Genomic DNA, 27,486 nt, shown 5'->3' with positions numbered 1-27,486 from the left:
TAAAAATATGTTATGCATGGTAATATTTAATGAATTTATCACTGTTATTTTAAGTGCATTAATAAATAACAGGATTTAATCATGACATATATATATATATATATATATAAAAAACCTGATTTCCTTTGTTTCAACCATATTATTAAAAATTTTATTATGGGATATACTATTCTTTATGGTATTTATTATTTTCAGGAGAGAAATGGACATGATGTGTTATCAAACAAAGCTTTACCCTTTCTTTTAATTATTTTTATCAGAGAGACAAATGTATAGCTCTGCTTATAAACTTATATTGCTTTCTTTTTTATTATTTATTTATTTATTTATATTTATTTTGGCTGTGCTGGATCTTAGTTGTGGCACACAGGATCTTCGTTGTGGCATGCAGGCCCTTAGTTGCGGCATGAGGACTTAGACGACCAGGGAAGCCCCACTTATATTGATTTAAAATTTTTTCTAAATTACTATTTGAATACCACATTTACACTTGAAGGTAATTTGCCTATTTACAAATTTGAATATCCAATAAAAATTTCGGGTTCGTATATATTTATTATACGCCACAGAGAAAGATAAAAATTTGCTATTGGGCTTCCCTGGTGGCACAGTGGTTGGGAGTCCGCCTGCCGATGCAGGGGACGCGGGTTCGTGCCCCGGTCCAGGAGGATCCCGGGTGCCGCGGAGTGGCTGGGCCTGTGAGCCGTGGCTGCTGGGCCTGCGTGTCCGGAGCCTGTGCTCCGCAGCAGGAGAGGCCACAACAGTGAGAGGCCCGCGTACCGCAAAAAAAAAAAAAAAAAAACCAAAATTTGCTATCAAATGATTCTCCTTATATTTCCATTTGCTGCAAAGAACATTCTGGAATTTCTCCTCCTGCCTTCTGCCAATGTCATCAAACATATGGCCTGATACTGAACATCTTGGACTAAGGAGGAAAATTTTGAAATTGAAATTAAACATAATTGATTTCTCTGTCTTTTCCATCTCTTTTTCCTTTATCAAAGAACTAGATAAGGTATCCCATGAAGCTGTATCCCATCCGCTATTCTTTATCTCTATTCCTTGGGACAGTACTAAGTGGTCTTACTCTTTTTTACTGGGATTAAAAACCACTCTACGATAATTTCTCCCTAAGTTCCTAAAGTATACAACTAAAACAACTCAAAGGGGAAAAAACCGCTAAAATAATATCAAATAATAATCATTTTCTATGTGCCAGGTGCTTTATATATAGTATTGTTAATCTCACAAGAACATACAAGGTGCGATTTATTATATTATCCATTTTTCAGATGAGGAAACTAAGTTTCAAAATTCTTCTTGAGTTCAGATTGCTAATAAGTGGTAGACCTGGAATTCAAACCCAGGACTCTATATACATCAGTCAGAGATAATAAATGTGAACAGGACTTGAAAGCAAGTCCCCTGATACAGTGCTCTTTCCATTACACCATGTACCTTATGGATAACTTATGTTACTGCAAGTAATAATAATAATCACAATATCAACAGAGTAAAAAAGGCAACCCACACAATGGAAGAAATACTTGTAAATCATTTATCAGATAAGGGATTAATATCCAGAATGTATAGAGAACTCCTAAAACTCATCAACAAAAAAACCATACAGCTCGATTCAAAAATCAGCAAAGGACTTGAATAGACATTTCTCCAAAGAAGATATATAAATGGCCAATAAGCACATGAAAAAAAAGATCAACAACATTAATCATTAGGGAAATGCAAATTAAAAGTAAAATGAGATACCACCTCCTATCCAGTAGAATAGTTAATATCAAAAAACCAGAAAATAAAAAGTGTTGGCAAGGATTTGGAGAAAGTGGAACCCTTGTGTACTGTTGGTGGGAAAGTAAAATGGTACAGTGGAAAACAGTATGGTAGTTCCTCAAAAAATTAAAAATAGAATTACCATAAGATCCAGCAATTCCACTTCTGGGTATGTACCCAAAAGAATTGCAAGCTGCGTCTCAAAGAGATGTTTTGTACAACCATGCTCACAGCAGCATTATTCACAGTAGCTAAAACATGGAAGAAACCCAAGTGTCCAGTAATGGATGCATACATTGTATGTAATATATACACACAATAGAATATTATTCAGCCTTAAAAAGGAAGAAAATTCTGACATATGCTACAACATGAATGAACCTGGAGGATATTATGCTAAATGAAATAAGAGAGTCACAAAAAAACAAATTCTATATAATTCTACTTCCATGAGGTACTTAGAGTAGTCAAACTCAGAGAAGCAGAAAGTAGAATGGTGGCTGCCAGCAGCTGGGGGGAGGGTGGAATTGGGTGTTATTGTTCAATGGATATAGAGTTTCAAGAAGAAATAGAACTGTCTTTGTTCATAGATGACATGGTTGTTTATACAAAAGGTGTGAAATAATTGCCAAAAACACCTTTCTGGGACTAATAAGCAATTACAGCAAAGTTGCAGCATACAAGGTTAATATACAAAAGTATATGGCTTTCCTGTGTACCAACAATGAACAAGTAGAATTTGAGATTTTAAAAGATAGCACATACATTAGCACCCCTCCCCACAAAATGAAATACTTAGGTATAAATCTAACAAAATATGTGTAAGATCTGGTTGAAGAAAACTACAAATCTCTGATGAAAGAAATCAAAGACCTAAATAAATAGATATTCCATATTCATGGATAAGAAGACTCAATATTGTCAAGATGTCAGTTCTTCCCAACTTGATATATAGATTCAATGCAATCCTAATAATCTTAATAAATTATTTTTTGGATATCAACAACTGTTTCTAAATATACATGGGGAGATAAAAACCCAGAATAGCCAACACAATATTGAAGGAAAAGAACAAAGTCAGAAGGCTGACACAAGCTTACCTTAAGACTTACTATAAACTACAGTAATCAAGACAGTGTGGTACTGGCAAAAGAACAGACATGTAGATCAATGGAATAGACTAGAGAGCCCAGAATTATATCCATATAAATATAATCAACTGATCTCTGACAAAGAAGCAAAGGCAACACAATGAAGCAAAGGTAGACTCTTCCACAAATGGTGTTGGAATAACTGCACATTCATATGCAAAAATGTGAATCTAGACACAGACCTTATACCTTTTACAAAAATTAACTAAAAATATATCACAGACCTAAGAGTAAAATGCAAAACTATAAAACTCCTAGAAGATAACACTGGAAAAAATCTATATGACCTTGGGCATGGTGATGACTTTTTAGGTATAACACCAAAGGCAAAATCCATGAAAGAATTGATAACCTGGGCTTCATTAAAATTAAAAACTTCTCCTCTGCAAAAAGACACTGTCAAGAGAAGGAGAAGACAAGCCACAGAGTGGGAGAAAATATTTGTAAAAGACAGATCTGATAAAGGTCTGTTATCCAAAATATACAAAGAACTCTTACAACCCAACAGTAACACACAACCTGACTAAAAGATGGGCTAAAGATATGAATAGATACCTTATTAAAGAAGATACACAGTTACCAAATAATCATATGAAAAGATGCTCAACATCACATTTCATCAGGGACTTGCAAATTAAAACAAGGTATCACCATACATCTATTAGAATAGCTAAAATTCAAACCATTTGATTACATCAAATGTTGCTGAGGATATGCAGCAACAGGAACTCTCATACATTGCTTGCACGGATGCAAAATAGTACAGCCACTCTGGAAGGCATTTGGTGGCTTCTGAAAAACGAAACATAATTTTCCACCCAATCTAGAAATCATGATTTTGGTATTTAGCCAAAGGAGTTAAAAACTCATGTTTACACAAAACCTGCACATGGATGTTTATATCAGCTTTATTCATAATTACCAAAACATGGGAGGAACCAATATGCCCTTTAGTAGGTGAATGGATAAATAAACTGTGGTACATCCAGAAGAAGGAATATTATCACTGAAAAGAAGTAAGTTATCAAGCCATGATAAGACACAGAGGAACATTTATCACATATTACAAAGTGAAAAAAGCTAATCTGGAAAGGGTATATCTTATATGATTGCAACTATATGGCATTCTGGAAAAGGCAAATCTATGGCGACAGTAAAACGATGAATGATTGCCTGGGGTCAGAGGGAGAAAAGGATGGATAGGCAGAGCACAGAGGAGTTTTAGGGCTACTATGTACAATACTGTAACTGCAGATACATGTCATTATACATTTGTCAAAACTCATAGAATGTACAACACGAGGAATGAATCTTAATGTAAATTATGGACTTCGGGTGATAATAATTGTATCAACTCTCCATTTCTGAGGATTTGTTGTTGCTGCTTATTGTAGTTGTTATTGTTTAATGACTTTTCTAAACAGACAAATTCTGTAGTCTATTCTTTGTTTTATGTGGCTCCTGAAGTCTCTGTTATATTATCTTAGTGGTCAGCAAATGATTGGGCAGAGTCCTTAAACAAAGGAATACCTCAGAGAGATTGCAGGTTTGGCTCCACATCACTGCAATAAAGCAGATATCTCAATAGAGTGAGTCACATAAATTTTTTGGCTTCTCAGTACATACAAAAGTCACGTTTACACTGTACTGTAGTCTATTACGTATGCAACAGCATTATGTCTAAAAAAACCAATGTACATACCTTAATTTAAAAACTTTATTGCTAAGAAAGTGCTTACCATCATTTGAGCCTTCAGCAAGTTGTAATCTTTTTGCTGGTAGAGGGTCTTGCCTTGATGTTGATGGCTGACAGATCAGAGTGGTCAGCAGGGTGGTCAGCTGAAGGTTGGGGTGGCTGTGGCAATTACTTTTCTTTTTTTTTAATATTTGTTTTTTGCTGCATCACGTTTTAGTTGTGGCACGCAGGATCTTTTTTGCGGCACGCGGGATCTTTCGTTGCGGCGTGTGCTTCTCTCTAGTTGTGGCCTGCGGGTTTTCTCTCTCTAGTTGTGGCGCGCGGGCTCCAGAGCATGTGGGTCTGTAGTTATGGCACGTGGGCTTAGTTGCCCCGTGGCATGTGGGATCTAAGTACCCTGACCAGGGATCGAACCCGAGTCCCCTGCATTGGAAGGTGGATTCTTTACCACTGGACTACCAGGGAAGTCCCGCGATTTCTTAAAATAAGACAACAATGAAGTTTGCCGTACTGACTCTTCCTTTCATGAACAATTTCTCTGCAGCATGCAATGCTCTTTGATAGCATTTTACCCACAGTAGAACTTACAAAATTGCAGTCAATCTTCTCAAACCCTGCTATTGCTTTGTCAACGAAGTTTATGTAATATTCTAAATCCTACGTTTTTGTTCAACCAACTTCAGAGCATCTTCACTTGGAGTAGATTTCATTTCAAGAAAACACTTTCTTTGCACATCCTTAGGGAGCAACTCCTCATTCATTAAAGTTTTATCATGAGGTTGCAGCAATTCAGTCACATCTTCATACTCCACTTCTAATTCTGGTTCTCCTGCTATTTCCACCCCATCTGCAGTTACTTCCACCACTGAAGCCTTGAACCCCTCAAAGTCATCCGTGAGGGCTGGAATAAAGTTCTTCCATACTCCTGTTAATGTTGATATTTTGACCTCTTCCTATGAATCACAAAGGCTCTTAATGGCATCTAGAACTGTGAATCCTTCCAGAAGGTTTCCAATTTAATTTGCCCAGATCCATCAGAGGAATCACTATGGCAGCTACACCCTACAAAATGTTTTTTTTTTTTTGCGGTACGCAGGCCTCTCACTGTTGTGGCCTCTCCCATTGCAGAGCACAGGCTCCGACGCGCAGGCTCAGCGGCCATGGCTCACGGGCCCAGCTGCTCCACGGCATGTGGGATCTTCCCGGACTGGGGCACGATGCAGTCCCCTGCATCGGCAGGTGGACTCTCAACTGCTGCGCCACCAGGGAAGCCCCAAAATGTATTTCTTAAATAATAAGACTTGAAAGTCGAAATTACTCCTTGATTCATGGACAGCAGAACAAACGTGTTAGCAGGCACAACATTAATCTCACTGTACATCTCCACCAGAGCTCTTGGATGACCAGGTTCATTGTTGATGAACAGTAATATTTTGAAAGAAAACTTTTTTTCTGAGCAGTAGGTCTCAACATTGGGCTTAAACTATTCAGTAACCTATGTCATAAACAGATAGGCTGTCATCCAGGCTTTGTTGTTCCATTTATAGAGCACAAGCAGAGTAGATTTAGCATAATTCTTAAGAGTCCTAGGATTTTTGGAATAGTAAATGAGCATTGGCTTCAACTTAAAGTCACCAGCTGTGTTGGCACCAGCAAGAGTCAGCCTGTCCTTTGAAGCTTTGAAGCCAGGCATTGACTTCTCCTCTCTAGTTATGAAAGTCCTAGATGGCATTTTCTTCCAATATAAGGTTGTTTCATCTACACTGAAAATCTGTTGTCTAGTGTAACCACCTTCATTAATGATCTTAGCTAGGTCTGGATAACCTGCTGTAGCTTCTACAACAGCACCTGCTGCTTCAGCGTGCACTTTTATGTTATGGAGATGGCTTCCTTTTTAAACCTCATGAACCAACCTCTGCTCACTTCCATCATTTCTTCTGCAGCTTCCTCACCTCTCTCAACCTTCACAGAGTTGAAGAGAGTTACGGCTTTGCTCTGGATTAGGCTTCAGCTTAAGGGAATGCTGTGGCTGGTTTGATCCACTAAAACTTTCTCCATATTAGCAATAAGGCTGTTTTGCTTTCTTACCATTCATGTGCTCACTGGAGCAGCACTTTTTTTTTTTTTTTTTTTTTGTGCTACGCGGGCCTCTCACTGTTGTGCCCTCTCCCGTTGCGGAGCACAGGCTCCAGACGCGCAGGCTCAGCGGCCATGGCTCACGGGCGTAGCTGCTCCGCGGCATGTGGGATCTTCCCGGACCGGGGCATGAACCCGTGTCCCCTGCATCGGCAGGCAGACTCTCTACCACTGCGCCACCAGGGAAGCCCAGAGCAGCACTTTTAATTTCCTTCAAGAACTTTTCCTTTGCATTCACAACTTGGCTAACTGTTGGTGCAAGAGGTCTAGCTTTCAGCCCGGCATGATTTCCTCACTAAGCTTAATCATTTCTAGTTTTTGATTTAAAGTGAGAGACATGTGACTCTTCCTTTCACTTGAACACTTAGATGCTAATGAAGCGTTATTAATTGGCCTAATTTCAATATTGTTTTTTCTTAGGGAATAGGGAGGCCCGAGAAGGAGAAAGACAGGGAACAGCTGGTTGATGGAGCAGTCAGAACACACATGGCATTTATCAACTATGTTCTCTGTCTTATATGGGCATGGCTCGTGATGCCCCAAAACAATTACAATAGTAACATCAAAGATCACCGGTCACAGATCACCATAAGTATAATAATAATGAAAAAGTTTGAAATAGGGTGAGAATACTAAAATGTGACACAGAGACATGAAGTAAGCAAATGCTGTTGGAAAAATGGTGCTGATAGACTTGCTTGATGTGGGGTTGCCACAAACCTTCAATTTGTAAAGAATGTAGTATCTGCAAAGCACAATAAAGTGAAATTAATAACATGAGGTATGGCCGTACCTGGAACCAAAAAATCTTCCAGTCTTTGCAGAGGGCTCATACGTGTTTGTTTTGGCCTGCTTTCAACACTTGCCAAGAACCTTACAATTCTACCTTAGCCTTAATTTCCAGCTTTCTTAGACCCTTAAGGTCAGCGGGAGGTGAAAATTTCTGTTTTTTTTTGGTTTCTCCTGAACACGCACACAGCCCCATGCACGCATTTGGCTTTCTACATTCTCAGGACTTTGTCAGAGCTTTGTAAGCCCTTACTGGACACTCATTCCCCAGCCTTTCCTCACAAGCTTTTTGTTTAGTCTGTTTGCCCCGGCTGTTAGTGATCACCACAGGCAGTAGTAACCTAAGATTATTAGACTGTAAATATTTTCAACCAATACTCCAGGGAAGGAGATTTAGCACTAGGCTAGTTTGTAGTTAGGCAAAATAAAGACACGCCTTTAAGCCACTATTCTAGGAAGCCACCAGGCAGACGAGAACAAATAACTAACCACAATTCTTTACTCACTCTGGTACCAGGAATGCAGGCTGTTATTCTCACAGCTACCACTGATCTAAGGAGAGGGGGATGGGACTGGAATCACATTAGTACTTATTAAGAATCAGCTATTTTCCTTAAATAAGTATTTTTGCCAGGTTGTTGCAGGCCTTTGGCTAATTTCCAGAGTTCAAAAAATGTTGATTCTGACAGTTGTTTGCCCATTTTTGATTGGGAATTTTGCCTAATAATTTTAAAAAATGTTTGTTGAGATACAACTGATTAGAAAGTTCAGTTTTGTGGCCAGGATTCAATTGTTGGTGGAACCTCTATCTTTGACATCTTGAGGAATCTTAGTTTATGGCAGCTGTGCAGCTAAGAAGATGTCCAAAAGAGGTCGTACAAGTCTAGGCAAGGTTTAGCTCTAATATGACCCTCAACTTTTCAGATCCTTAAACTCTAAAGAGTTACCTCTAATTCTCAGAAATGATTCATGCTAACCAAACTAATAAGAAACTAATTTATAAATCATAATGTCAATAGATTATTTCATAATGCAAACTATTTCTGGCAAGATAACCAATATCAGACCATTTTTTGGTCTCTGTTTCCCAGTGTGTTAGTAGCCATGGAAGAGACCAGGTCAAAAAATTGCTTGGGAGCTTCCCTGGTGGTGCAGTGGTTGAGAGTCCACCTGCCGATGCAGGGGACTCGGGTTCGTGCCCCGGTCCAGGAAGATCCCACATGCCACGGAGCGGCTGGGCCCGTGAGCCATGGCCGCTGAGCCTGCGCGTCCGGAGCCTGTGCTCCGCAACGGGAGAGGCCACAACAGTGAGAGGCCCGCGTATCGCAAAAAAAAAAAAAAAAAAAAAAAAAAAAATTGCTTGGTGAGCACAGGGTAGAATAATGCAGTTGGGTGTTACTGTAAAATATTTCTTCTAGGCAGGGTACCAGGGAGAATTTCCATCTCTAATTCTGAGCCTCATTTATAAAATGTCAATTACAGTAACTACTTAAAAGTATTGGTTAGGATTAAATGAAATTACACATGTGCATGAATCATGATTTCACTATGACAGAAATCAATTCAACTTTAGCTTACACAAAAAGGAAAACTTCATAATTCACAGAATCCAAGGAATGACTGAACAACCAAACCATAGGAAGAGCAGGAATAATACCTTCCTCTCTGTCCCTGTTTGACTTTACTCTGTGTGTTGGCTCTGTTCCCTGCAACTGCAGCTTAGTTTCCTCCATATGGTGAGGAACATGGTCACTGATAACTCCCACATTTTACATCTTACAATTTGGCTACCAAGATTCTACTTTTTTTTTCCTTTCGTTCTCAATTCCTGTTAGAAGATGTTTGGGTTACGTCCTTAACCCTGAAGAAATCAATTGTGGCCAAAGGAAAGAACATGCAATTTTCCCACAGGTGCTACAGGGTTTAAGCTGACAGAGGAACAGTGTGGTAAATTGTATTATTGCCCCCAATTATTTGCTCCTCACTTTCCATGTATATGTGACTTGAAGCTTCCTTTCCTTGTGGAAAGAGTATATATCCCCTCTCCACTGAGGTTGAGCTTAGCCATATGATGTGACACTCGTGCAGAAGCTTTAAGAGGCACCATGATCCTCTGGCAGCTCCCTGGCTGCCCCACTCTGCCCTGAGATTGGGCAAGTCTCATGTAGGAGTTGTTTCTTCACCCTGGAATCCAGGATGAGACAGCACATGGTGCACAGCCATAGTCTTCCCAAAGCCTGAAGCAGCACTGTAAGCAACTTGTAGTCTACATGTAACATAAGCAAAAATTAGTCCTTTGTTTTCTAAGTCACTGAATTTTCAGAGTTGTTTGTTATACAGCATAACCTCGTGAAAGCTAATACAAGCAGTTCCCAGAAAAAGAGAGGGGAGATGCTGGCTGGTGAAACATTAAATTATTTAAAACAGTGCCTACAATACAGAATGCATTCAATATAGACTCCCCTGAGAAACATCAATAAATCCTAACTTTCCAACTCCCATGTTTAGTGAGTCATAAAACATTCTCATCATAAAGGTGAATTATAATATATTGAGAAAACATAATTTATTCATATTTCTTATATATGCTGGTTGCCCTGATTGCATTTAGGAGAGACCCTGGTCCTACCGGCAACTCATTTTTTAACCATTCCTTAGAATGATGATCCACCTTACGCAGTATCTTACTTTCTTCCACTCTCAATATTCAGAAGATTCTCCCAATCAGAGGCTTTGCTGCTTTCTCTCTGGTCTACATTTTTTTCCCCCCAGTCTACATTTTGGTTTGCATATTTCCTCCCTCTGTATACTTTCCCTGGAGAATTATAATCGTTCATACAACTTCAACCTGCCAACGTAATTAAAACCTCCAAATATATTTCTAGGCCAGATCTTGTTCCTGAGCTCTAGACACACCTACCCATCTGCCCACTGGATACCTTCACTTCACGTCCCATTGACACCTCAGACACAGCCACTCTACTCATCATCTTTCTTTTCAAATCTGTTTTCTTCTCCTTCTTCTTTGGGCCTGTACTGCCTATCCTGGTTAATGGCACCGCCATGTACCTAGTTGCTCGTGCTCAACATTTTGGCATCACCTTCATTTTCTCCCCTTTCCTCATGCCCTTGCTATTCCAATCATGTAACTGTTTCAACTCCTGTACAGTCTGTTCTCTACACGTGTGCCAAATCGTCCTTTTCCTCTGGTTCTCCTGCCATGGCCTGCAGCTCAGTTCCATCAGACATTTAATGACTTCTTTAATACTAATTGCTATTCTAAATGCTGCAGATAAAGAATGAATAAGGCATACTCCCTGAGGCCCAGGAACTCACTTTCTAGTCAAGAGGATAAACAGATCATTTCATGTATACAACAGGGTAAATGCTAAAACAGAGTTATGGATAGGGGACTACGGGAAATCAGAGAAAGAATGCTTTACCTAAACTAGCCATTTGGAGAAGTGGAGAATTTTGAACTGAGAAAGGATGACATGGAGTGAGCAGAGCAAACTAAAATGGAACACATTATATACAGGGAGGGAGAACTGCCTTAGCAAAAGTGTGAATGATGATACCGAGAAGGAAATATTGAAGACTGAGGCTAGAGGGAGGGGTTAAGTGGGAGCCAAATCATGTAACATGGACTTACTTAAGGAGCTTAGACTTAACCTTACAGGGCAGTAGTTTCAAACTGGGCTAAACAAAGCTCCTCAGGGTTCACTGAGTGGGCGGGGGCATGGAAGGCCAGCTGGGCTTCACAGCTTTGGTTCTGACACCTACTTCAAGGGGAACAGCTCAGCTAACCTTTATCCCATCATTTGCATAATAGTTCCCTGACCTAAAGGTGTTGGGTGTTTATCAAAATCACACACATAACGGGGTTGGAGAGGGTATCATTAGCTTGGAAAGCATGAGTGCTGAACAGTTTAAGCCAACTGTTCTGCAGACGAATCACAAGATGAGACATTCAGTTATTATTTCCACATAGCTTTCTATGATCTTTCACATCCAATCAGTACCTTGCGCAAAAATTAGGTGACAGGAATCTTCTGTGATCACTTGCTTTCCACCAAGTTCAAAACACCTTCTGTGGGCTTGTTACCACAATTTAAGATCTATTGTACCAAGAAAAACACTGTATTTGCTCCCTTTCCTTAACTCAGCTGTGGGAGAAAAGAATTAAGCACTTATTGTTCAGCTCTGAAGGCAGATGTCAGTTTATTTGGGAGGCAGCAGGCAGAGGAGGAAAGACTTCTTGTCTTCTTTCCCCCCAGTTAGAGGTCTCAAAGTCCAAGCATTGTGTAAGGCTTCTGTAACTGGCAGGAGATACGGCTCCTCTTGGGTGGAAGCCTGGCTCCTCTGAGAATCATCAGAGTTCTGCTCCAGAAGGAGCTGGAGTAAGAACGGCAACTCACCGAGGGCTTAATATGTTCTGGGTACCATAACTGCATTAACTTATTTAACCATTACAACGCAGCTAAGAGATAGGTACTGTGTGATCCTCATTTTAAGTATAAGGAAATTCAGGTATAGAAGCTAAGTAACTTGTTCCAGATACCTAGGTGGTAAATGGCAGGGCCAGAATTCAAATTCAGACAGCCTGGCTCCCGTATTTGATCTCACAATCACTGAGCTAAAGCGTCTCCTTAAAAGTGGGTCTTACACAGAGTCCTTCAATGCAAAGGGTGTAAAAGGCCAACCCCAGCAAGCCTAGCCTGGGACCAGGGCTTAGTCTTTTTAAAGTCAATCTATCTCATCTCTACCATTTGAAAAGAAAGCCTGTACAGTAAGTCCCCTACGTACGAACTTTCGGGTTGCAAACTTTCAAAGATGCAAACGTGCATTTGCATGTCCAGTCACGTAAGTTAGTTCACATGCCTGGCATACATTGTCACGCACGTGCATCCTCTGCAAGTGGTTGTGTTTTTGTGTACTTTACTGTACCGTACTGTATACAGTAGTGCAGTATCTTTATTTCAAGCCCAGGATGTCCGGAAGCAAGTGTAAAAGCAGTGGTGATGTAGGTGGTACTAAGAAGCGCCAGGAATTGGAGGCCCAGAGAAAGGACGAAGAGAGACAAGAGGAAGAAGGAACTGAAGAACCAAAGAGATTCACGACGCAGGAAATGGCAAGGGGGTTTTCTTTATTTGAGGAGGCACTGTTAGTTTTTGAGGCACAGGACTCAAATGTAGCACGGTACACGAAGTTTGCAGCAGCCGTTGAAAATGCACCCAGTGCTACCGTGTCATCTACGATGAGAGAAAAAGAGCTACTACCCAGACATTATTAGATCGTTTTTTCAACAGGGTAAATAGAATTGAATCCAGCAAGGAACCAGAAACTGTGCCATCAGCGTCAGGCGTGAGTGAAATTGCAGCTTGCCCTCCACCTCCTATTGCTGATGATCCTTCAGCTCTACCATCTCCCACCTCCGCTCCCTCCTCCAGTCAGTAACTCTTCTTGCCTGTTCACTTGATGCCAGCCCCTGTATGCCAGCTGTTGTACTGTACTACTGTACCTTTCAAGGTACTGTACTGTAAGATTAAAAAATGTTTTCGTTACTTTTTGTTTGTTTTTTATGTGTTATTTGTGTGAAAAGTATTATAAACCTATTACAGTACTATATAGCCGATTGTGTTAGTTGGGTCCCTAGGCTAACTCTGTTGGACTTATGAACAAATTGGACTTACGAACACACTCTTGGAATGGAACTCGTTCGTGTGTAGGGAACTTACTGTACTTTGATGGTCCAGTTCCCCCAAGGTTGCTACAAAAGAAGTTGAGGCTGTGTCCTTATCAACTCGTTTACTAACCACGGGTCAATTCTAATTGGGTCAACTATTTTATTTTGCTCAGGGAGGACGCTATAAGTGAAATTCTTGGGTCTTTTAACCACTAAGGAACCCCACATCTTTAATACATTTTTTCAAATGTACATTCTAAACCAAACAACCTCAGTGTGTAAACTTACACATTCAACATGACTCTTGCTTCCCCTTTTCTAAGGGAAATCTTTAATTAGGATTTAGAATTATTCTCCACACAAATAATTTTTTTTAAGTTTATAATACACAGCTATAGGCGTTAGGGAGCCACTGAACGGGAAATTTGCTTTTTAGATTGTTCTAGCTTCAGCATGGAAGGTAAATTTAAGGGGTGCATGACTGAAGTCTCGATGATGAAAAGGCCATTATAACAGACAAGGTGAAAGATTAAAAGAAGATGAACGCAGGCAGTGGTAATAAGCATGGAGAGGAGAGGGCAGATTTTTCAAAATTTAGTAAGTAAAGAGGTAAAACTTGGTAATTATGTTGGTTATTCTCCATTTGCCCTACAGCACCATTTTCTACCTTTCTTTGCCCAGCCCTGTGCCCTGGAGGGTGGCTGACTCTCTGGACTGTATCATCCAAAATCCCTTACTGGCTGGCTTTGGATTGGGTTCTGCTAGTAGGAGGCATTAGTAAGAGACTGGTGGGCAGGGGGAGAAAAAGGTCAGGGAATTCTCTCCTCTGATTACGGCTACAGTTCCATCTAGGTGGTCCCTCTTCCATAACTACAACTCTTTCTGGTTCTGGTAATACAGTCCTCTCCTGCTTCTTCAGGTCTGTGGGTACCTCTCAAATCTTGCTGACTCCCTTAACTTCCCTGACCTCTGTAAAGAGTCCTTTGGCTAAACTCTCTTTAATTAATAAGCCCTCTGAGTCTTTTTCCTTCTGGGACCTGGACTAGCAGTGATTGATGGGGAATGGGGAGAGGAGTACAAAGAGTTGAGGTGACTCCCGGGTTTAGATTCTTTCCTCTCAAATGGATTTTTAGCGTTTTCCTGAGTGTCTTGTTAGGACATGCTCTATTCAGATTACTTGGAATCCATCCCTGGCACCACCACTTTGGTTGGCATTTCCAGCAGGAGATTCAGGCAGGTTCTCCAGAACCAAGCATGGTGCCTGGTGTAGAGCGGCACTCCATACATGGATTTTCTCTCTCAGTGTCTCTGAACTTTACTGTCACATTATTATAGGCCCCCCATACACTCAGAGTTTGAACTCAGCATTGGTCTGGCCATTCATTGTTAGTTTTATATCTAACTTTGAGTTCTAGATTTTGAAATGTACATGGGACAGTTAGAAAGGGCTATGTAAAACAACAACAACAAAATTCCCAATTATAGTAAAAGCTTTGAAAACATTGAAGAAACTGGGATTATTTAACAGTGAGAATGCATTAGTGCACATTTTAATACCCAAGCAGTTGGCCTATGGCTGTAGTGTTCTGTTGATTAAATTATAGAATTTTCTCTCCAACAAGTAATTCAGTATGATGAACATTCTATTCTTCATCATATAACAATCACTTCAACTCACAAGAATTTAGTTTTGGTTGACTCTTTATAATGCTTGTTTAAGTCATTAATTGTATCTCTACTCCCTACATTGCCTTTATGCCTATACTGCATACCCTAAATACTTCAAATACCCTAACAACCCCTATAGAAGACTGCCCCATACCCTGCACCCCTCGCATGCACATTAGACTCACCAGGGAGCTCTTTAAAAATACTCATTCCCAGACTCCACCCCATGCCAATTAAATCAGCAATTTGGAAATGAGGCCCAGTTGAGGATATTGTTTTAAAGCTCCCCGGGGCTTCCCTGGTGGCGCAGTGGTGGCGAGTCCGCCTGCCGATGCAGGGGACGCGGGTTCGTAATCCCGGTCCGGGAGGATTCCACATGCCGCGGAGCGGCTGGGCCCGTGAGCCATGGCCGCTGAGCCTGCGCGTCCGGATCCTGTGCTCAGCAACGGGAGAGGCCACAACAGTGAGAGGCCCGTGTACCGCAAAAAAAAAAAACAAAAAAAACAAACCCCCCAAATGATCCTAAAATGAACAAAGTTGAGAACAAGACTCCAAACCATAAAACAACCAAGATCACACAAAAAGATATGACTCTCCACAGAATGTATAAACCCAAGATACCTTGTGTCTGTTTATCCCTTGTTAATGAACTTCCTGTGAGCCTTTTCCCCCCATTAACCTTCAGTTTTTGCACACTGGAAAGCTGATTGAGAGCCCTTCCGTTGATTTTGCTTCCTTGTTTGACGTGTGTGGTTTGTTGACAAGCTGCCCAGAACATGGTGAAAGACAACCACAATTAAACCTACCTCTGAGTCAGCAGTGGTTTTCTCCATCAGTGAGGTTTTTCTTAGGACCCTAAAAGAGGGTGAAAAAAGAGCATATAAATGAAGGAATCAAATAGACTCTCAACAGTCGTTAAAGGTAACAGTTTCGGTTGGGGAGGGGGAAGGCTATTGTGAACAAAAGAACGATGCTTTCAATATTTTCAAAGAAAGCTTTGACTAAGGATCAAGAAGTAAAATGTGTATTCTGCATTGGTTTTGCATCATGCTTCAGGGTTCTTCGTGATCAAATATAGGGTTCTTTCAAAAGTGAAAGGTAATTGCAATAAATAGTTACTTTCAATAAATATACATGATCTTGAGTAATTCCAAGTCTTAGTTAGGAATGAGGTAATAAGAAAATAGTTTTTAAAATGTTTTCTGTCTCAGTTTCTTACGGTGAGCAAATGTTCCATGTTATTTGTGTCAGTTCCATTTTTTCTAAGTGACTTTCCCTATGTAGAGAGTGTCCTGAGTTATAGATAAACTACACAGGAATGCAGAGAACCTGTGATTTCTCTATCTAGGATAATTGCAATGTAACTTAGTGAGGCCTAGTAGCTCACAAAGTTATCTGAAGTATTTCAGAAGGGACAGGAAGCATCCCTTGCACTTTTCTAGCAGTAGTCACTGCCCACAGGTTGATACTGTAGATGATGAAACAACCCAAGTTGGCTTCTTTTATTTCTTCTCTGCCCTTTCTCCACTTCCTGTCAAGTTTTCCCTCCATCTCAGCCTACGTTGACTTGGTAATAACATGTCCACTTTCAGTTTCATGCAGTCTAAATGCTTTAGGTAGTTTGGTTATCTCACAAACCAAACAGACAAAAAAACAAAACAAGGCAAAACAAGACAAAAGAAACCTTGCCCTGTGGAATGGGAAAGCAGACCCTGGAGTTCAAGATAATCTGTAAAATGAAGTATTGCATAACTCAGAGCAGGGACTCAAAGAGGTGATTGAATGATGAAGTCTAAAGTGATTTCTCCAAACCAAAATCTCTGGAGAGAATGATTGGGAGGTCTCCCTCTGCTTTCTGGAAAGAGATTCCAGCCAATTACATCTAACTCTTAACGGATATGAGTTGCATAGGGTTCTGATCAAATGCTTAAAGGTGTTAGTGACTTAATTTTTAATAATCCAGCTTTTAAATGACTCTAGATAATAGTAACAACACATAGCATTAAATATGTATATATTATATATAAAATGCTTTTGTATATAGTATCTCATTTGATGGTCATATCAATCTTGTGTCCAAAGTAGGAAAGGTAGCTTTGTTAGGCCTTCTTACAAATAACGACTCTTAAGGAAATGTTCTTAAATGGGCCAGAAAGGACCAAGCTTGGACTAGAATGCATGTATTTTTTTTTTTAAGTCTTTTCACGTTCTACCACATCGCAGTGGGACTCTCTTAAGTCCTTAGCATTTCAGTTGTGTGAGGTGATGAAGGAAGAAGTTTTCATATACTGAGGTATGGGGAACACATTCTTGCTTACACGTGATTTAACTTAAACTTTATGCTAACCAGAACAGCCTGTTTTGTTGCCTATTAAACATACATTGTACATTTGCTTTAACCATTAAAGAAAAGGGTGCCTTGTCCAGAAGTAATATGTCCATTTTTAAGATAGATATAAATGTCTTCCTCTTCCTGGGATGTCAATGGTCAATGCTAGTACTCCTTAGATGACAAAGCTCCCTTCCCAGGCACAAGGCCATACTGACTCACTGTGTACGTGATGCTGTCTTTTTTGAAACCTTGAAAGAATGTACCCCTCTCGCGTTTGATATTCTTTGTTCCGACAAGATATAAAACTGTGCTGAAACCATGTTTCCTTGGAACAGTTCCTCAGAGCTACCCAAGAGGCTGTTTGTCAGGCTATACTTCTCAGTTTGGCTCAAAACTCTCTTCTATTCTTATTATAGATCAGTTATTGATGACTTCCCTCTACATAGTGAAATAAATACAATTCAATCTTAAATTTAGTAAAGCAGCAATTGAGGTTGAGAAAGAAATAAGGACCTTAAATGGTTGGGAAAGTCTAAGTGCAAAACCTGGGAGTTGGGGGACGTAGTTTCCACTAAAATTTAAAAATATGAGTACTTACTTTGAGCCAGACTCTGCTAGGTGCAAAGTTAAAAAATGGTTAAGAACAGATCCTGCCTTCGAGGAACTTTCTGACTAGGGCACAATCTAGTGATCTGGACTTTGAAGAATTGATTAGGATTTACATGTGTGCTCAGAGGAAGGGTGGTTCAGATAATCAGGTCAAAAGAGAAGGCAAAAAGGCATATAAATGATGAACTTTTGAGAGTGAAGGAGCCCCCAAAGTTTGTCAGTTTGATACGGAAAATTGCTCGATTATTTGGTTTCTTAAGTAAAATACTCACCATCAGCATGTATGAAACCAGGGGCAAAAGAGACTTTTTTCAGCCGTAAGTCCTATGCACCACCCCCTCCATTTAAAAGTTCTCAATCTACCCCTTAGGGTCCACACTTGAATGCAAAAAAACTTTTAAAATGTAACCACTATACAGTGTTGATACACCGAACAGTGAGATAAACCCTAAGCTCGTTTGAAAGAAAACTGAACAGGGAGCCAGTGACTCGGGTTTGAGCTGTGCCTATGCTACGAACTGTTCTGTGATCTTGGGCAAGTAACTTCTCAGGATGTCCCTCTCGGTCTGTAACATGAGTATGACCCAAAGGTCCACCTCACCGAGTTCTGTGAGGATGATTTTTAAAATGCCAGTGAAAGCATTTCCTCTACTCCATTTAGGGTGCTTTTGCTATCTCCGGGCTCCTTCCACTCTCGCCACTTTTGAGATTTGGTGCGTCACGACCCAAAGGCCTTAAGCATCACCACAATTGCCTGACCGTCTCTCCTCATACACACCCACGTCCCTCGCGGTAACTGAGTCTGACGAAGGAAGTCTCGTAGCTGAAGTCACACTCCCCTAAAGGCCAGGAGAAAGGGACAGAAAGCTCCGATTCCAGCCGAAGAGATGTGAGAGACGCCAGCACAGTAGAAAGTCAGGAAAGATCCTCTACGCGCAAGCGCAATGGCCCCCCCCGCACCTCCCCTCCCACGGGAGGGGGCGGGCCACGACGTGCCCACGTCGGACGCACTGCCGTTCGCGAAGCGTGCGTCGGCGGCGTAGGACCCGCCCCTTGGGGAGGGGAGGGGTTTCTGCCTGGCAGAGGTGGGAGCTCTTGCAGTCGTAGGGGAATAGGTTTCCTGTTCCGGTTCTTGGGCTCTGGTTAGTCACGTGGAAGTGCGATCACCTAGACAGTTTGCGCTTTCCGTTCACCAAAGCATCTTCCCTTTGGTGATACAGGTGCAGATTTCGGCCGGTGACTCTGCCATGCCGAACTTGCGGCCCAGGCCCCGCCGAGGCGCCGGACGGGGCGCCAGGGCAGCCGGGCGGGACGAGCTGGTGTCGCGGTCCTTGCAGAGCGCAGAGCACTGCCTGGGCGCCCAGGACTTCGGCACCGCCTATGCCCACTACCTCCTCGTGCTCAGCCTGGCGCCGGAGCTGAAAGACGATGTGAAGGTGAGGAGGGCCCTTGTTTCTCTCGCTTGCAGGCAGATCCTGTGTTCTTCTCGTATAAATAAATGAATACATAAATAAATTGGAGGGGGGTACTATAAGTGATTGGTGGTGGTTATTAATGTTTACTGTTCACCCTTGACTCTTCTTTTGTTCGTAACCACAACCAGCGTATCAGAAAATATTGTCTGCTGCACCATCGAAATATATATCCAGAATCGTATCCCTTCTTACCACCTTCTTTTTTACTGCCCTGATTCAAGCTTCAGTCATCTCCTTCTGACTTTTGCAATAGGCTCAGGCTCGAAACTAGGCTTTCTCCTGCAGCCTACCGCAACACAGCCAGTATGAGCTTTTCATAATAAAAGCCAGATGATGTCATTTCTCTATTTCAAAACTTCCATTTCATTCAAAATTCCGAAGGTTATATTGCATGAGGCCTCAGGTGATCTGCCACCTCCTATATCTAATTCTAGCAAGTCCCTGCCCCAGGCCCTTTGCACTTGTGTCTACTGTTACGTGGAACGAATGTTGAATTAAGTTTGGGATTAGCCTAAAGTAATCATTCGATGATGCATTCTTTAAGTTTCAGTTATTGGATTATTTGTGAGTTATTCTGTTGAAATGCTGTACATTTTTTTCCAAGTTATTTCAGAATCTAAATTTCAAAAAGTGATTTAACTTAATTTTGCATTCAACTTTCAGCCTGAAGCTACTTTGCTTTATTTCACCCAGGGTTTCTCAACCTCAGTACTACTCATATTTTGGATGGAATCTGTTGTGGAAAGCTGTCTTGTGCATGGTAGAATGTTTAGCAGCATCCCTGACTTCTACCCAGTAGATGTCAGTAGCATATAGACATTTAAATTTCAGGATCAGCTGGCCTCAGGGAGGAGAACGTGTTATGCTGAGATACAGTTTGCTCTTTTAGGTAGGCAGAAGTAGAATAATGGATCAATCCAAGTGCTTTTTCCTCAATTCTTTGTTCGTTAGTTTCTTCTTTCGTAAAACAGGGGAAATATCTTTTTTTATATTTAGTGTGTATTAAAAGTATTATCTAAAGTTTGTATTTCTTTGCCTGGTGTTCAGTAGGGTTAAGTAACTAGCTCTGTTTCCTGCAGAACAGAGTCCCATATTTCTTTGCAGGGTCCTCTGCGAAAGACCTATCTCTTTAGTCTTATTTCCTTCTACTTCCTATCCTTACACCTCAGCCATACCAAGTTGCTTAGCTGTAAATTCCCTGATCCATTTAATATAATCTGTGTTTTTTCCCCTCACATCCTAGAATCTTCTTCATTTCCTTGACTCTCTAGTAAAATTTATCAAAATTCAGTTTCAGATATACACTCTTCTGTATAAAATATGTGAAGATGATATAAAATGTGTTCCTGACTACAGCCTTCTGTCTTTGCACTGGGTTGCAGTGTGGAGAATGTTTGGTGGAGGTGTAATTAGAGCTAGGGTGACAGTGGGAAGACTTTTCCTGTAGTCCAGCAAGTGGTTACAAGGACGACGTTGTAACAGTGTGGGGGAGAGGAGGTGACAGATTTAACTATAATGAGAGAGAATTGGCTGGGTTTCAAATTAATTGTACTGGAGTTAAGGTGGCGTTCTAAGGTGACTTCTTAGTCTGAGGTTGGGCGGTACCTTAACCTTATATCCTGTGTGAGAGAATACGATGGGTTCAGTTTAGAACATTTTGAATTTTTTCAAAATCGTATGTTATATTTCTCTCTATGAGGCCTCTCTGAGGATAGGAACAGGATTTATGTTATGTTGTTCTTTGGTATTCTTTGCACACCGATCAGGAAATATTTGGGTTGAGCGGAATTTGAGATGGCTGAGGGTCCCTGGTTGAGATGACCAATAGGGAGTGGTAACTATGGGTCTGAGGTTCAGGAGAGAGGGTCTCAATTGGAGATGGAGATGTAGCATCCATTAACACATAGGTGATAGTTAATGCACTGGGGATGCATGAGAAAAGAGAAGCCGGTCAAGGAAGTACCGCTGAAACATAGGAGCCCGCAAAAAAGAGGTTGGTGGAGAATATGATATGGCAGCCAAGTACGGACAGATTTTGCAGAGTGGTCAAACTGTCTTAATTCTGCATGTTACTGCCACGTAGGTGGTAAAATTTATGCATTGATGTATTTATTTAGCAACAGGGCCTATTAAAGCTAAATTAAACTTATGGTGATTTTCAGTTATAACTAAGTTTTATTTTCTGTGGAATCTTCAACCAGTGTTGAATATTCTTTCATCTTTTTTTTTTTAATGGCCGCGCCATGCGGCTTGCGGGATCTTAGTTCTCCGACCAGGGATTGAACCATGCCCTCAGCAGTGAACGCTCAGAGTCCTAACCACTAGACTGCCAGGGAATTCCCTCTTTCATCATTTATGTTACTGACTAATTTACTGTTTTCTCTTTTGTAAAGGAAACTTTTCAGTATACGCTCTTCAGATGGGCTGAAGAACTTGATGCACTCAGTCGAACACAAGACCTACTTGGTTGCTATGAGCAAGCCTTGGAACTGTTTCCTGATGATGAAGTGATTTGCAATAGTATGGGGGAGCATCTCTTCAGGTAGGTAGTGGTTTCAGTATTACTAGTTAAGGATTATTCTGCATCAGTCCAGATCGGATAAATTGTTGTACACTAATTCGAACATGGGAAGTTTAATATAAACAATTATTAATTATAACAGGGGATCAGAGTAATGAAGGGTTGGCTAGTAAGAAGAGAACTGAAAAGAATATAGGAATAGCAGATATAATATGTAATAATATTATATGTTATACTACGTAATAGCCAGTGCCCCTGGGGCTGAGATCGAGCATCCGTGGAAGAGTTCCTCTCACTGGGCTGAGATCCACACCTTGTTGGAGAGGACATAGCCCTCATTCACAGGATGGCAGAGAAGTCACTGTGGTCCCTTGCCAGGGAATTTGTTGTAAATCTGTCCTCTGGAGCTTCCTGGAAATTTGCTGTTTCCTTTTGTAAGATTGCCATTCCCTGTTTGGGTTCCAGAATGTCTTTTTTGCTTAAACCATACCCAAAATGAATAGTCCAATTCAATCTTTAAAACTGGCAGAATGCTTAGAGGTGCTTGTGAAGAAGTATGAGTGTAAAAGGGTTCTACTAGCTTAGTTCTCTTCAGTGTGTGGACCACACACTGGTGTGATCCACAGATTACCAGTCAATGACAGAGAAGTATAAAAACTGTGAGTAAACAGTTAGAAATCTATGTAGCAGTTTGACATTGCTGTAAATCCAAGCATGTGGTCAGGGAACTCCCTTGTTGAAGAGAGCATGGACCACTCTGCTGCTGAAATCTGGTGTGGGAGTTGCACACTAACTAATCATGTGCAGTACAAGTATGTTGGTCTACAGATACTTAGATATTTTAAAAGGAAAGGGAGTTCTTTATCATAGATAGTTTAAGAAATACTGTTCCGGATGGTTTGATAGTTTTCTCCCCCTGTCTTTTATTATTGATTTGCTCACATCTAATTTAGTAGTAGTTTTTTGGGTGACTCACCTTTAACTTTTTTCCTTAGACACAATGCCTCTCTTTTTGCAGTCATATTTATTTGGTTTCTTTTGTATTTAATTAAAATATATAATAATAACAAGTGCGACTGGTGTAAACTGGTCTGGCAGCGAATACAACTGACTTTTTTTTTTTTTTAATTTAGACTTATTTATTTATTTACTTATTTTTTACTGAAATATAGTTGACTTACAATATTATATTACTTTCGGGTATACAACATAGTGATTCTGCATTTTTATAGAATATGCTCAACATAAAGTTAATATAAAATATTAATTAACTATATTCCCTGTGCTGTGCATTACATTGTTGTGTCTTAATTATTTTATTATTATTTTTTAATAGATCTTTATTGGAGTATAATTGCTTCACAGTACTGTGTTAGTTTCTGTTGTACATCAAAGTGAATCAGCCATATGCATACAGATGTCCCCATATCCCCTCCCTCTTGCGTCTCCCTCCCACCCTCCCTATCCCACCCCTCTAGGTGGTCACAAAGCACCAAGCTGATCTCCCTGTGCTATGCTGCTGCTTCCCACTAGCTATCTATTTTACATTCGGTAGTGTATGTATGTCGATGCTACTCTCTCACTTCGTCCCAGCTTACCCTTCCCCCTCCCCGTGTCCTCAAGTCCATTCTCTATGTCTGCATCTTTATTCCTGCTCTACAACTGACTCTTGATGACCATTCAACTCAATTGCTGAGGGAAAAGGTATGCAGGTACAGCGAAGAGGCACCTCTTAGCCATAGGCGTTAATATCTTTTACAGAGGGAGTGGTTTTTAGAAACCACTGGTGTTCTAGAAAGTTGTTTAAATGGAGGATGGCTAGGAGAGCCTCTACTCTACCATAGTAAAGTAGTAATTCATAGTCAGTCAGTTGTTAATGTCCTGGAATGCATAAATATAAAAGCGATTCAGAAAGGAAAGAAGTGAATGAGAATCGCAGTCCTCACAGAAGGCTTCCCAAGGAGATGGCGCTTGGGTTGGGTAGGATCTGGGGTGCTGGTGAGGGGTTCTCAGCCCAGATAAGCGGCACGAACAAAGGCACTGTAATTGATAGTATATAGTTGAATATCTTGTCTGTTATGTTTTACTCTAGAATGGGCTTCAGAGATGAAGCAGCCGGGTATTTTCGTAAAGCAGTGAAGCTAAACCCGGATTTCAGTGATGCAAAGGAGAATTTTTATCGTGTTGCAAACTGGTTGGTGGAGCGCTGGCACTTTCTCATGCTTAATGACACCAGGAGGAATATGATTTATAACGCAGCGATCCAAAAGGCAGTTCGTTTGGGCTCCGGAAGCGTTTTGGACATTGGAGCAGGAACTGGAATACTAAGGTTTGTTGGAATTGTGTTTTAATTATGTATACCTATATACTAATGTAAATTAAGGATTGTACCAAATATGGAAACTTTAACAGCAGAATTTAAAAGTAGAGTTTATTTCTCATAATCTCGTTATGATTATTCATGGAACTATTATTATTATATTTTTCACTATAACTTTTACTTAATTAAGAACTCGACATAACCACCAAGAAAAATTGGGGGTCATCATTGAAATTTTAAATAATGAATTTTAAGAGTACTTTTTACATTAACATTCTGGTTGAATCTGGTTGTTTAAAGTCTGTTAGCATCCTGCATGCCAGTTGTGTTTTAATAAGGTGAATGTCATGATTTATTGTGTGATTTATTGCTTGACAAGAATATTAGTTCATTTCTTAAAATGCAGAACGAATAATGGTTGTGTTAAAAAATAAAAGGAAAACCTCATGTTTAAGCATTATAATTCCACTAAAATTTGAAAGATTACAGTAGATTATTTTTTCCTGATGGAACACTTTTTCCTCTTGTAGCATGTTTGCTAAAAAAGCTGGAGCGCACTTGGTGTATGCCTGTGAGTTATCCAAGACCATGTATGAACTTGCCTGTGATGTAGTGGCAGCAAACGAGATGGAAGCAGGGATCAAACTCTTACATATGAAGTCGCTTGACATAGAAATTCCAAAACACATTCCTGAAAGGTATTATAATATGAACTAATTTTAGTTTTTATAATCCACTATTTTTTTAAAAAAAATTAAGATATTCACATTTCTAGCTTCTAGTCCAAACAAAAATGCTAAAACCCTTATATTGTAAAGATGCAGATATAGGATAGTTTAGCCTAAGATTGATTTCATAGTAAGATCATTTTCTTGGTAAAAAAGATTTAAAGATCTTGAGAAAAATTTGTGGCAAGGGATTTAATACATAAACTTCAGCTTTAGCAAGTTACTTGACCTTTGTTAATTTCAGTGTTCTAGTTGTCCTTCTGTGTGGTCAATAACTATTTAAAAATTGTACTTAAAAATAACGCGTGGGTAGATGAAGCTTGATGGGCTTAATCACATTTGGTGTTAATATCCCTGGCTAAAATGAAGGATAGCCTTTGGCTTTGGAAGCGTCAGCTGTCAATGTATTTTGGCTTGGGCCCTTCAAATGCTTTGAATATTATCTCATAAGTCTTAGCTTTTTAGTATGTTATTTCACCTTGATCCATCTCACAAGGGGATGGAATTTTAGAGCTAGAGGGGATTTAAAAATCATCTGGTCCAGTAAACTATCATTTTAGATACAGAGTTTTCTCTGAGTAGCACTTGCTCTACTACCTCTTCTGGGTAGTCTATCTTTTCATCTTACTTAAATTCAGTTTACATTGAAACAGGGCTTTTTTATGCCCTGTCATCATTGAGACTATGATTTTTAAAAGTCTTTTGCCATATATGTATGATAATATTTATATTTACATAATAGTTATGCTTTTCAATGGTCTCTACATATGTTCTCATGAAAGAAGTCCTGTTAGATTGTTGAGGCAGATATTATACCATTTTATAGAAATAAACAGTGTCCTCAATTGTCTTAGTCTGCTCAGACTGCTGTTAACAAAATACCGGACCAGGTAGCTTAAACTACAGACGTTTATTTTCTCACAGCTCTGAGGCTAGAAGTCCATGATCATGGGTGCTGGCAAATTTGGTTTCTGATGGGAGCTCTCTTCCTAGCTTTGCAGATGGACTTCCTGTGCGTCCTTACATGGCCTGTCCTCTGTGCATGTGAGGAGAGAGGGATCACTGCTGTCTCCTCCACTTTTATAAGGACACATGCCCTATCAGATTAGGACTTCACCTTTATGACCTCACTGAACCTTAATTACCTCGTAAGGATCCTATCTCCAAGTATAGCCACGCTGGGAGTTAGGGCTTCAGCGTGAATTTTGGTGGTACACAATTCAGTCCAGAGCATGAATCAAAGTTATGTTAATTCAATCTACATTTTTGTCACAGATGGTGTTGTAGAAGGATCTATTGGCTTTGAATTAAGAGATACGGTTCAGTAATAATAATTAATAATAATTTATTTTGACCTTGAGCAAATCTAGAGACTTGAAGATCTTGGAATAGATGATTTGAGATACCTTCCATGTTCTAAATATTTGCAATCATAAATATTGAAAATTTTGTGAATATATATAATACTGGGCTTAGGCACTGTAGGGGATACCAAAGTCTGTCCTCAAGGCACCTACAGTCTAGATAGGAAGATAAGGAATATTCATGAAAATATCTTTACCTTCTAATTACACAAATGAACAATACTGGCAGTAAGTAGTAAAGAGGTTCAGAGAAGGGAGAAATTTTTTTGGTGTGTCTTTGAGTGAACTTTTCTAGAAAGAAAGAATGGACAGAAGATCAGAGCTCTGTGGATTAGGCTTTTGTGAAAACTCACAGGTGTGGGTAAAGCAAGAGAAGTAACAGGAGAGGGACACTCAGTGTGTAGAGGTAAACACACCAGAGGTAGAGGAAGGATTTTGAGGGGCAGGCCTCCTCACCCGCACTAAATGTTATTTACAGATCAAGGAAAATTAGAACCGAGAAAGAGTATTCATTTTGGTAAGTCGGGGAGTCACTGATGATAGAGAGTATTTTTATAGAGTGTTGGGGATAGAAGTCCAGTTACTCAGGGTTAAGGAGGGGGACTGGTAAAAAGGTAATGGGTATGAACCACTTCTTAGGATTTAGGCAATGAAAGGATAATCCGAGAGGCAGGGGGTCAAGTGAAGGTTGTGGACTCCCACTACTGTCCCCACCAGGGAGCTGCCGGTGGAGGACAGAGGAGCCTGAATCTTCCTCAAGATTCCAGGGTAGATATTAAACACAAAATGTATTAGAAAATTTTACATATGAACTGTTTCTATAATAAACTCTTCCTTTCTGCTCTCAGCTTTGACATCTTTTATATAAATAGCATGATATTTTACTTACATATATTTTTAAAAAATCATTCTATAGAGTGTCCCTTGTTGTAACAGAAACTGTCGATGCAGGTTTATTTGGAGAAGGAATTGTGGAGAGTTTGATTCATGCATGGGAACATTTACTTTTGCAGCCAAAGGTAAGCAGCATGAAAACACTTACATGTGATTAAGAATTCATTATTCAGTAGATAATTTATTGAGCCCCTAGCATAATTGCAAATCAGTATGAGATACATCCCACTCTTGAGGTGCATACTGTACTGTTGGAAAGAAATCAGTGTGAAAAAACATTTAATAACATAGTGCAGTGTATACTTGTGTGCCCAAATGGTGTATATAGG

The 27,486-nt window shown here is 40.1% G+C and overlaps 1 protein-coding gene and 1 long non-coding RNA gene across 14 annotated transcripts in view; one reads left to right on the top strand and one right to left on the bottom strand.

Moving 5' to 3' along the window:
* The window catches only part of LOC117195992 (uncharacterized), a 38,790-nt gene extending 19,996 nt beyond the window's left edge, over positions 1–18,794 (bottom strand). For 5 of the 12 annotated variants that reach the window (XR_007476980.1, XR_007476984.1, XR_007476979.1 and 2 more), the window contains exons 1-2: positions 18,128–18,794; positions 15,721–15,769 (exon numbers count right to left, since the gene is read on the bottom strand). This is a non-coding gene — a long non-coding RNA (uncharacterized LOC117195992). The remainder of the gene's footprint in view (positions 1–15,720; positions 15,770–18,127) is intronic. The other 7 variants (XR_007476986.1, XR_004475951.2, XR_007476981.1 and 4 more) reach the window with 6 other exon arrangements.
* Positions 18,795–18,925: 131 nt separating this feature from the next.
* PRMT9 (protein arginine methyltransferase 9) overlaps positions 18,926–27,486 on the top strand; it is a 30,004-nt gene continuing 21,443 nt past the window's right edge. Inside the window, exons 1-5 of one of the 2 annotated variants that reach the window (XR_007476924.1) lie at positions 18,926–19,291; positions 21,724–21,872; positions 23,944–24,180; positions 24,702–24,869; positions 27,180–27,282. Coding sequence is in view for 1 of the 2 variants with exons in the window: in XM_004263619.4 (XP_004263667.1) it covers positions 19,103–19,291; positions 21,724–21,872; positions 23,944–24,180; positions 24,702–24,869; positions 27,180–27,282 (846 nt within the window). In the remaining variant the exon portion in view is untranslated. The remainder of the gene's footprint in view (positions 19,292–21,723; positions 21,873–23,943; positions 24,181–24,701; positions 24,870–27,179; positions 27,283–27,486) is intronic. The other variant, XM_004263619.4, reaches the window with a different exon arrangement.

Source organism: Orcinus orca, chromosome 4 (genome assembly GCF_937001465.1).
Source record: "Orcinus orca chromosome 4, mOrcOrc1.1, whole genome shotgun sequence".
NCBI classification, from domain to species: Eukaryota; Metazoa; Chordata; class Mammalia; order Artiodactyla; family Delphinidae; genus Orcinus; species Orcinus orca.
Note: the sequence above shows the minus strand (reverse complement) of the source record. Positions and strands in the feature narration are given on the sequence as shown.